Raw genomic sequence first — 11,323 nt, 5'->3', positions numbered from 1 at the left:
GCCCTGTGCTTCTACAGCACAAATCTGCCACGATTCCTAGAGCCGATCCGCCCAGAGCGCTAAAGAAGGAATTGTAAATTCCCGGCACCGCCCATCCCGGCTCCCAGCCGGCCCCTCAGCCTCGGCCCCGCCCCCTCACGGGGCTGTGGGCGGGGCGTCCAGCCACGTGACCCGCGGGCCGCGTGACGCGCTCGCGGGCCGGTGGCACACGTGACCGCTCTCGCGAGCTCCGGCGCGCGCCGGTCGAGGCCCCGCCCCTGCCCCCCCCCAGCCCGGCTGCGGCGGCGGAAGGAGCCGGAGCGCAGCGGCCGCGGCCTGACGGGACCCCGAGCGGAGCCCCCGGCCCGGGCACGGCCCGCACCCCGCACCGCCGAGGTGAGACCGCCGGATGGGCCCTGCCGGCCCCGCGCGATGAGCTCCTGCCCGCTCTGAGCGGCCCGGGGCCTGGGCTGGGCCCGGCCTGGGCCTGGGCAGGGCCCGCGCCAGGGCAGGCCCAGGCCCGTCTGTTCTCCCGCGCCGCTCCGAGCCCACGGGAGCCCCGGCAGGGCCCTGTTCTCGGGGCCCGCAGGGGATTTCGGTGTGAGGCTCGCTGTGTGCGGCGCCCGGAGGGCACACACCGCCGTGCGCGGGGTTTGTTGGGACGTGCATTCATTTTCTAAGGAGCCGGGGCGGTGCGAGGCTTGCCCAAGGCCCCGCTGCTCACACGCTGTGTGTGAGCTGTGCCTGTACCCCGTGCACGGGCACGTGTTTCTGCCCTCTGTTCCTCACAAGTCTCTTAAGAGCAGCCGGAACTGCACAAAAATTAAATGAGCAGGTATCTATAGTGAAATTACTGAACAAACACTCATCATTGAAACTTAATGAGCTGTGTTTCTAACACGTTAGTAACAGCTTTTTTTGTTGTTGTCATTTCACCTCACTTGGACCACAAAAGCAGCCAAGCCGTTGTTTTGATGTGGGGTTTGTATGTTTATGTGTTCCTTGTAGATGTCAGAGGACCTTGCTAAGCAGTTGGCCAGCTACAAAGCTCAGCTCCAGCAAGTCGAGGCTGCCTTATCTGGCAATGCAGACAATGAGGATTTACTGAAACTGAAGAAAGACTTACAGGTGAGAACTTGAGGGTAGGTGAAACATCAAGGTCTTTTACAAGTGTTTTAACTTTCCTAAATATTTGTCCTGCAACAAAAACAGACACTTGGTGGGCTGGTTACTTTCATTCCATGTAGCTTGATATACTCACGGTAGGCTTAGTTTGGAAAAACCCAAAGTATGACCTATTTAAAATATTTTTTTTAATTATTAAAAGAGATGTACTAATTTATACAGCAAACTCATTTTCTATAAACTGTGGCCAGAGAGGTGAAAAATATGCCAGTGGTGTCGTTACTATATGCTGGGTTCAAATTTTTTTTTCCTGAAGCATTTCTCAAAGTCATTATTTTTTGTTGCTTTTACTAATGCTGAAGTCTCATGGTTTAGCTTACCATGATGTTCATACTGAGTTCTCAAATAACTTGATCCAGAACCTGCTTACTCATTAAATGCATTTGCAGTGTTTAAAGCTTTGGAGTGTAGTTCTGTATTCCTTGTGCATCTGAGTCTTGATTGTGTTTCTATACAAGAAAGGAAAAGAGTTGTGTTTTTTATTTGTCACAATAGCATAGTGTGTTCCTAACAGCTAAAACCCATTTCTGGTCCTTGGGATGTGGTTTAGTTACAGGAAGGCCACCACCCTAATTTTAAAATATATGAGTGGTCTTTTAGATTCTTGTTCATAAAAAGACACATTGGCATATAGCAAATCCCAGCAGTGCTGTTAAAATCTGTCATGAGAGTGCAAGATGCTGCTTCATTTCTGTTGTGGATTGCTTTAGCCATCAGATGTAAAAATATATAAAACTATCCAGTGCAAGGTTCAGTGACCACTGCTCTGTATGGAAATAACAGAAATAAATTGGGGCTTCAAAACCAAAACACAAGTAGTGCCTCCAAACAGTGATCTTTAGAATTCCTTTTAAACTGCAAAGGCTTTGTGCCCACAAGGCACTTTATAGATCATCTGAATGTGCTCTGTTGTACACTGTTAAAAGCATGTGTATATTTTTATATTTTTAAAATGCACAGCAAAACCCATATGGGATGATATTTCCGATACCAACACGACCTCGGCTTTGATATGCAGAGATCATTGATGTGAAAGGACAACTTGCAAACTTTTTAATAAAAGCTTTCTGCACAGAATGGGGAAGATCTTTACACTTTCGTCCCCAAAAGGTTTGCTATCCGTATGTTCCACCTTGAAAATGACATAATGTTTTGCAGACTTGATATATGCCAACTAAGCAAACAGCTGTAAGAGTGGGTTTGATGCATCAGTGTCCCAACTAAACAGCTTTTTGTCTGTTCAAAAAGATGGTTACTATGTTACTGAAACATCTTTTTCCTATTATAAATACTGATGCATTTTGTATGCTTAGATTATTCAAGATTAAATTATTAGAAGAAATTGTTAGAAGTACTTAGCTTTTTGCTTTTTGGTTCACCAAAACATTTCTAGGCCAGTGTCTGTGCACCCAAAACCAAAGTTACCTTATCTAGGCTTGATGGCAGCTGTCATCTTGTGTAATTGGAGATGAGATCTGTGGGTGTTGTGCTCTGGAGTGTAGGGCTCTGTCTGGCTTTGTGAAGACCAGTTGGTCAGGAAAAATCTTGGCAAACTAAGTAGTGTTCCCTGTGGGTCACACCTCCTTATCACAGGGATGTGGCACCAAGCCATGTTGTTCAACCTGTTTGGCTGTACTGAGCTGCTGTGGTAGTCCAAGTCCTGCTCAGAAATTTTCTTGGAATGATCTCCTCTCTTAAAGACTTGGGAACTGTCTCATGGCTTGCGATAAAATTAATGTCTCTATCTTGTGAGCCAAGCATTACGGTAGGGGGATATCAGATGAAGATTTTTACCAAAAGTTTGGTAATTTTAATGGCCTCGTGTGTAAGGGGCTTTATTAAATTCAGAGGATTCTTGGTAGACTTGTCTGAAACTATTCACATCCAAGTTCTAGAATAAGCCATCTCTGAGGCAAGAATTAGTCAACAGTTTGGTGCTACTGGTAGTTGCAATACCTGAAACACTTGTTTTCAGGAGTGCCTTGTGCCTGATGTGATGTACTTGACCTGCTGAGAGAGATACTTAAGCCATGATGCCTCCTGGATTTGCAGAATACAGCTACCTGTATGTTAAGGAATTTTGCACCTGGGAGGGAAAATTAGGTTAATGCTGTATGTTCTCAAATTAGGTAACTTGATAATGTTAATCTGTTATGCTTTAGGAAAATGGTCAGCTAAGTAGTAGAAGTAATTGTATGTTCCTGTGCTCACAGTTGCTACTGATTGTGCTCACTGGAGTACTTATTAACCAGCAGCTCCTCCAAAGCAAAGAGCAAAACTTCTTAGCTGTTGAAAATTCAGACATTAACATGCTGCAACAGAAACAAACTGTTAGGCCTTTGATGTTAGTTGTGTAGTTTATCAGATAAAAGTGCTTGCAAGTTAATACATCATAAACTTACTTGGGAAGTGCTTACAATCCTTTAGGTTCTTAAGGGATGATGAACAGCTCCTTTACTGCATTTTCCTGAGTCTTTGTATGCTCATAGCTGAAGTAAGATGTGAAATGGGGAGGGAAGTTCAGGCTTTGAACACTTTCTGTAACCCTCCCCTGACTTAGATGTTTACTGTTTGTTAGCAGGGTGACTGGTTTATGCTGAGGTACTGAAAGAATTGAAGAATTTTTCTTCTTTAGGGCCAGCAAAGTTTCTCTGCATTATATATAAAGTTCATATGGCCCTTTAGATGCTGTCTCCTTTGACTTTTTAACCCTAGTGAAATCCAAGGGAGGTCTTGATTGCTTAGTTTTTGATGTAACTTTTACAGGAAGTTGGGAGAGCTTTTTGCAAGCTCCTGCTTGCAAATGAATAATGTGTAAAGGAACTGGGAAATTTTGTTACTTTGTCATCTTGAATTAGCAAGGGAAGGCCTGACCTGAAATCTCCAAGTCAGGGAGTTTAGGGAAAAAACACTTTTATCAGAATGACCTAAGGAAGCCAGTTCTTTAGTGTGCTCCTGGATGCTTTCTAGCAAAGTGAGAGGGCTTCACAGCTTGGAGGGTGCTCTGCCACCCTGCCTCTGCATGCTACAGTTCAGCCAATGAGAGAAATGCTATAAAAAATAATAGGCTACTTTTTGAAAGTTGGAGGAGGGCATGGGCAGCTGTACAGCAGTACAGTGAGGACCATACATATTTTTATCTACAGTTGCAATTAATGAGTTTAATTAAATTATTAAAAAACCACAGCGAGTGTAATTCACACATCAGCAATGAATATAATATAGTAACTTAAAAAAAAATCAAACCAAAACCAGTAAGCTTGGGGTAAATATATGCTTGGTAAGAAGAATTTGAGAAATTATTCTTTGTGGGTTTTTTGTCTTTTGTAGGAAGTCATAGAGTTAACCAAAGATCTCCTTTCAACACAACCTTCGGAAACCCTCGCGAGTTCCGACAGCTCCGCGTGCGCCCTCCCCAGTCACTCCTGGAAGGTTGGGGACAGGTGTATGGCCATATGGAGTGAGGATGGACAGTAAGTGTAGAAAACTTCTCTAACAGTTACATGAAATAGTTCAATGGTAAGAGACTTTCATTCAGTTTGACTTGACCAGGGTGACTAAAAGCAAAAAGAAAATACAAAATAAATGTGGTATTAAGTGTTCTTGGACTGTTTATTAAAGGTCAGTATTTTAGGTAACAAAGAGATGGGGGCCCTTTTTTTCACTAACCTTATAAAATTAGGGCGGCTTTTGTAAATTACCATTTGCTGGTGTAACAAATGGTAGATGGAAAGAATTGGTCAGTTAGGACAGTCTTTTTTAAAGCTTTTGGGATGTGTAATTCATGATTTGTCATTGCATTCATATATGTGTGTCACTGATTACTATGAAGAAAAATTCTTGCTGTGTCTCAGTTTCGGCCTCTAATTGGAAATTAATTTTCAATTTTTAATTAAAATGCTGGGTTTGGCTATAAAATAACTATGTAATGTAACTTTAGAATTAATCAACCTTTTGGGTTTGGTCTCATATATTATCCTGTGTAGTTCTGGGAACCCAAGCAAATCATTTTGACTCCATAAACTTTGAAATAAACATTTAGAAATTACTTTTCATACTGCAAATGTGTAACTATTGCAGCATTAAAAAAACTGCTTTCACAGGACCAATACTGCAATTGTTGCCACTTAGAGAGAGGCTCTGTTGTTGGATGAACCTGCTTCTCTTAACAATGTAATAGCCTTATAAAGATTTTGGTATAGCTCTTGATGTCTTAAGTAGAAAACTAGTCTAAAAGTGAACAGTTCTTCTGTTTATTAATGAGTAAAATGTTTTTGTGTTAGAACTTAAAAACTGAATCTTAGTCTTAGGTCACCACTGGATCATTGTTTTTGGTCTGATCCCTTGGTTACAGGATCAAAGCTTGGGGAAGAGTGTGTCAGAGTGTTCATGGAAGTGCATCTTATTGGACTTTATTGTTCTGCTTTTTTTAGAAAATCCTTCTTCTGTTGCAGCATTTCTTAAGAGCAGTGTTTCATAAAGAGCTAGCCGGAATTTTGGGTTTTCCTGTGTTTGCACCTAACTCAGCTCGAGATGTTGGCCCACTGAAAACACACAAGAAATTAATTTAGTAAATGTTAATTGGAATACTGTCTATGAAACATTTCCTTTTTTTCCTCTGTTTGCTCTAGATATATCCTTTTGCCCTTAAGTTAGGCACAGTTATGTTAAATATTTTTGGAAATGTCACTTTTTTTTTTTAATTTTTAAAAAATTTTCCCCATATTTATGTGTATGAAACACCAAAGTGTCTCATACACGTAAATACGAAATGAACAGATTGCTGTGAAAATTTCAAAATTTCTGTTTTAAATCAACATGAAAGCTTTTAAGCTTTAAAGTGTTGAAGAGGGAATGTTTTGAAAGCTTCAGTTTTTCTTCGTTCTTTGTCTTATGGAGAAAAATGGAATGAAAGCTTTGCACTTCTGAGCTGACATTTTCTAAAACTCCTCAATGAATTCTGTGAATGCAGCTTTTTTTTTTCTATCCCATTACTTGCCAGAACTAAAACCAAATCAGGATAGCTGATTAGATTGGCCCCAGCATGAATCATTAGTTGTGATAGCTGTGAGGGCATTGCTTGTTGAAGCTAAAGGTCAAATACAGCAGATTCCAGTCTTTGTACCTGTGTCCCTTTGACCTTAAGACAATAATCTCTTGGTTTGATTTGTGTATTACCCCTGAAAATGAAGGCTGGTATCTGCATATTTTTCACTTAGTGGCATTAGCTGGCTGATGTAGGTGTTGAAGGGCTGAGTATTAAAGCTTTACTCACATGCTTACAGCCATGATATCTTTACAGGTGTTACGAAGCTGAGATTGAAGAAATAGATGAGGAGAATGGAACAGCTGCAGTTACATTTGCTGGATATGGCAATGCTGAAGTCACACCTCTGTTCAACCTCAAGCCTGTGGAAGAGGGAAGGAAAGCAAAAGAGGACAGTGGCAACAAACCCATGTCCAAGTGAGTAATACACAGATGGAAGTCTGAATGCTGATTTGTGGGTTGGTTTTGGGTTAGTTGTTTTTTCTTTTTCCTCCCTCAGCTATAAAAACTGGTTAATGAAATAGGTGTTTTTCTGGTTTGTTTGTGTTTTAAATTTACATTTACTTAGTATCCTGCTATGTCTAACACAGGAAGGTATTTGTAAGGGCTAAAAACTTTTTGTTTTTTTACTTTGGAAAAAACAAAAGGTACAGTTCTTCAGAGTTTGTTATAGCCAGTGATCCCTTCCCTAAAAGGTTGTTCTGAGGATGCTGCGTTTGTGGTGGCATAGATTGACTCCTTCAACTTCCTTGTCTTCACTGAAGTAATCTCTGTCCTTTTCCTTCCATCCCCGTCCAATGATTGGTAGCAGAGTCCTGCAGACCTCCAGAAAAGTTTGGGCTTTTCACTCCAATGGGTTATTCACACTTTCCAAACCCAAGATGTTCCTGAAATGTAGAAGTGCTGATAGGTCCCATTTCACCCAGAAATGAACTGCACCCAATCCCATGGGTTGCTGTGTTTGGCATGGGCTCCTCAGGTGTGCTTGGTGGTTGTTGTTGTGCCAAATGCATCAGTAAGTAAGGTAATGCTTATTAATGGAAAGATTAGGTTTGGAATTTTAGGTTTTTGGGATTTTTTTTTTTTACCTCCTAGAAATGATGAATATTTACAAGCTTTATTTCTGTACATTCTGTAAACTTCTGGGAAGTTAATGTGCATGTCTGTTTTACAGTCAGAATGTAGTTTGTTACAGGAAGAGGCATAAACATGAAATGTGGGGTTTGTTTTTTGTTGTTTTTCCTTTCTCCAGAAAAGAGATGATAGCCCAGCAACGAGAGTATAAAAAGAAGAAAGCTTTGAAAAAAGCTCAGAGAATTAAAGAACTTGAACAGGAACGAGAGGACCAGAAAGTCAAGTGGCAACAGTTTAACAACAGAGCCTATTCTAAAAACAAAAAAGGCCAGGTTTGTTTACTTTTGTCAGTATGTGAGTAGCAACAGGGCATAGACTTCTGTGCAGTAACTTGGGAGAAAGGAGGTGGTTTTTAAAGGGATGCATCACAGGGATTTGGGTGTCTTTGGGATTCTGAAGTGTGCATTTTTGTATTTTGTGCACTTCAAATGCCTGTTTTTTTTCTGGATTGATTTGGAGGAGTGCTGCTCCTAAGTGGGTGAGCTTTCACTTGGCTGGGAGAACTAGGCTTGCATCAGGTGCCAGCTGATGTTTGTTGGAGCCAAGAACCTGAGGTCCCCTCTAAACCTCCAGGTCTGGCTTCTTGCTGTGTTTATGACCCAGGAGGCACAGTGCTGAGGACGTGCCCTGGAACAGCAAGTGTGGGGTAAAAAAGGTAGCAAGAACATTAAGTCTTATTCCATTTCTGTCATGGCTTGACCAAGAGCTGCCAGACATAGTGGTAAAACTTCCTTTTGAGCAATTATTAGAGATGCCCTTATGAGAGGTGATTTTATTCCTTATTGGCCTGACCTGAGATCCTCAGTACCACAATCACATCCAGTATCGAGGTGCCAGAAGTTCCCAGCCCCATTGCTTCACTCAGTGACAACACATCACAGCTGGGCTGGCTGTTACAAAGTGTCCCCATCTGTAGGGCAAAAGTTGAGAATGCTGAAGCACTTCAGATAGTAATGATTGCTTGTTTGTTTTGTTTGGGTTTTTTTTGTAAAATCCAGCTGGTAATTATTCAGCAATGGTGTTTTCTGTTTTATTTGCAGGTGAAAAGGAGTATTTTTGCTTCCCCTGAGAGCGTAACTGGCAAGGTTGGCGTTGGAACATGTGGAATTGCAGACAAACCTATGACACAGTATCAAGATACCTCTAAATATAATGTCAGGCATCTGATGCCTCAGTAACAGGTGGAAAAGGTGGAACTTCATCTCTGCAGGGCTTTACACTTACCTTTTTATCATTATATTTTTCTAAAAGTAAATTATTTGTTGGCACATAGTGAGTAGTCCATTTTGTCACCATCACTTTGGCTTCAGCTGATTTGAGCCTTAAATCTCCAGCTCTTGATTTGAACACCCCCAACCATTAAACTTTTTGTAGCAGGTAAACATTAATGAGTTCATGAACTGCTGTTGCCTGTTACTTTCAAAGCAGTATTTGTCTTCAGCTTTGAATCTTTCATTCATACCATTAGTGAAGGTTTTTTCTTTTTTTCCTTCAAAAAAAGTGGTGGTATAAAAATGGCACCTTAAGAGCCTCCCTGGTTTCTGTAGTCACGGTGCTGTCTGTGACATGCTCAACATTACAGAGCTGCTGCAGCTCTGGGAGAGAGCTGACATGTCACATGGAATTGCTAAGGAAGTTTAAATAACTCCCTTAAATAAATCCACTGTGGATCAGTTTGTACAGCTGTAAATGAGGGCAGAACAGGGCTGATCGGATCTTTATTACTAATGATCACTTACATTCTAGAAACAATAAATTTGACTTAATTCCAGTCCAAATTTCTTACACTTGAATTTCAGCAGAGGAGATGCTGTTTCTTGTTGGTTGTTTTTCTTTCTTTGTTTGTTTTATAAATACTCATCAAATTATAATAGGAAGTTAATGAAATGTAACCAGAAAACCATAGGACAAGGAACTGTACTTAAGAGTCCCCACCCATCCCCAGGGGTCAGAGCTGGTGCTGTGGAAAGGAGCTGTCCTGTCCTCCCTTGCAGATCTTGTAGGTGTTTTGGTGCAGTCACAGCAGTGACAGTCTGGGCCCCCATCCAGACACGGAGAACCACAGCACAGCAGAGGTGAATGCCTGGATCCCACTTAGTTAGCTGTGAGTGAGTAAAGGTTAGCTGGGAATTTCTGTCCTTCCATAACTGACTGGCCCTAATGTCCATTGTACCTTCAGCTGTATTCCAGTGCTGCTGAGCCCCTTCAGTTTTCTTCAGGAACCCATGTGTAAAAGCTCTTGCTTTTTTGTACTCTCTGTGATTTGCTTTCCTCTGTTCCTTGTCTCGCACTTACGGTAGCAATGCCACCTCTGGACCCGTAATGTGTTTCAAGAAGTTAATGGGTAGCCCTGTATACAATGTAGATATTATTTTTGTAAAATCTAGGGCTGAGTTAATGGACAAGAGTACATCAGCTATTTCCCCCATTAAATAAAACGTGTGTCTTGTCCATTAACCCTGACCATTATTTCCCTGTATATTATGTTAATGTAGCTCATTTTGTAATTTGTTAACTAGATCAGGTCACGTCAGCAATTGTTGATGCACTGATTGGTGGAAATGTCCATCAGTTACCTGAGTCACAACTCAAGCTAAACTCTACAAGCAGTAGTTTAGAATCCATACATAGAAAAAGGTTCTCCCTGTAATGGGAGATGGTGATTTTTATGAATACAAAGTGTGTTAATTTCAGTTTTGTATGTTTAACTTTTATTAAATAAAGTGTTTAAAATCTGCTGGATATATTTGTTGAAGTGGAATTATTCATGGGGGGAAGATAATGGTAAATCAGGACAGGGGTGAGTACAGCAGAATCTGCTGGACAGAATGTCATACTCAAAAGTGGCTCTGCAGTACAACACACTCACTGCACGACAAGTAGGTGCTGCTTAATTCCTTATCTTCACTGGTAGCAGGGGGGTTAAATTTTCTTTTGCATAGAAAACATCTCAAGAGTAAAATAATCTGCTTTTTAGAAAGGGAGTTTGTAGTACAGCCTGCAGCTACAACCACATGTCCCAGCAGTGACATTAACTAGGTGACAGTTGTGCCACACTGACAGCTCAGTGCTGAGGAAGGTCACCTGTTGTCTTTCACGGGTGCCTGTGATAGTGTCCCTTTCAGTTATCCAAAATGAGCATCTTGAAGTCAGAACTGACACATGCTAAAGCAGGCAGAACTGGAGTTTTCAGGAAGCCTATTCTGAACTCCACCTGTTCTTTTAACAGAAAACAGTCTTTGGAAAAGAAGGCTTAATCCATAGCTGACATGAGCTACATCTGCTTGTCTTTAATGTAATAAATACAATCAAGAGACCATCCCAGGGCTATTTATTTGTTCACTAGCTCTGGAGAGCAATAGAGTCATCAGAACACAATAGAGTCATCAGAACAGCATGTGAGCCTCCCCTGCAAGGGACAGTCCAGCCCAAGTTGTTCAAAAATTTTAGCAAAACTTGTACCTTTCCACTGAGTAATTTACTGTCACCTCTTGTAATGGGGTTGCCTCATGGACTTTGGTGCAACTCTTCTGTTGGGCACTGCAAAGAAGTGCTGAAAGAAAGTTTTGACTGGCTTTTTCCTGAAACACCTTAGCTGGAGTAAGTGAAACAATGAAACCACTGTGCCTGGGGTGGTCCAATCTAGGAAGAGAATACATCTTGAGAACAACTTTTATAAACAAAAAAGCTGCCCAACCAAAACTGCTGTGTTGGCCACACAGCCATTCCTTAGAGCACATCAAGATTTTTTATGCTCTTGCCTCATCTGCAGGATGGGCCAGTTAATTGTAATCTGGCTTTGGAACACAGCCTTAGTAAAGTGGCTTGAGAAATTCATGTAATAAAAATAAATCTTGCGTGAAGCAATGCTGGTAATTGCCAAAACACAAGAGTTTCTTACATTACAAATTCTGAGTTGACCTGAAATGTGGCTGATGGTGTTTTGGTTGGTTGGGTTTCTTTTACAATTTATTTTCC

The 11,323-nt window shown here is 41.4% G+C and overlaps 1 protein-coding gene across 1 annotated transcript; it reads left to right on the top strand.

Annotated features, from left to right (window-relative positions):
* The first annotated feature begins 249 nt into the window (after positions 1–249).
* Positions 250–10,087, top strand: SMNDC1 (survival motor neuron domain containing 1). The gene is made up of 6 exons (XM_036386171.1): positions 250–375; positions 988–1,107; positions 4,495–4,637; positions 6,467–6,628; positions 7,464–7,617; positions 8,386–10,087. Exons 2-6 carry the CDS (start codon positions 988–990, stop codon positions 8,521–8,523), a joined length of 717 nt encoding a protein of 238 aa, XP_036242064.1. The 5' UTR covers positions 250–375; the 3' UTR covers positions 8,524–10,087.
* Positions 10,088–11,323: the final 1,236 nt, after the last annotated feature.

The sequence above is a fragment of the Molothrus ater genome, chromosome 8 (genome assembly GCF_012460135.2).
Source record: "Molothrus ater isolate BHLD 08-10-18 breed brown headed cowbird chromosome 8, BPBGC_Mater_1.1, whole genome shotgun sequence".
NCBI lineage: Eukaryota > Metazoa > Chordata > Aves > Passeriformes > Icteridae > Molothrus > Molothrus ater.
Note: the sequence above shows the minus strand (reverse complement) of the source record. Positions and strands in the feature narration are given on the sequence as shown.

What these genes read in the sequence shown, in the direction of transcription:
- SMNDC1 (XM_036386171.1), top strand. Translation starts at nt 988, where the DNA reads ATGTCAGAGGACCTTGCTAAGCAGTTGGCCAGCTACAAAGCTCAGCTC. An exon ending in ATATGGAGTGAGGATGGACA is followed by an intron (nt 4,638 to 6,466) that starts GTAAGTGTAGAA and finishes ATATCTTTACAG; the next exon opens with GTGTTACGAAGCTGAGATTG. An exon ending in GGCAACAAACCCATGTCCAA is followed by an intron (nt 6,629 to 7,463) that starts GTGAGTAATACA and finishes TCCTTTCTCCAG; the next exon opens with AAAAGAGATGATAGCCCAGC.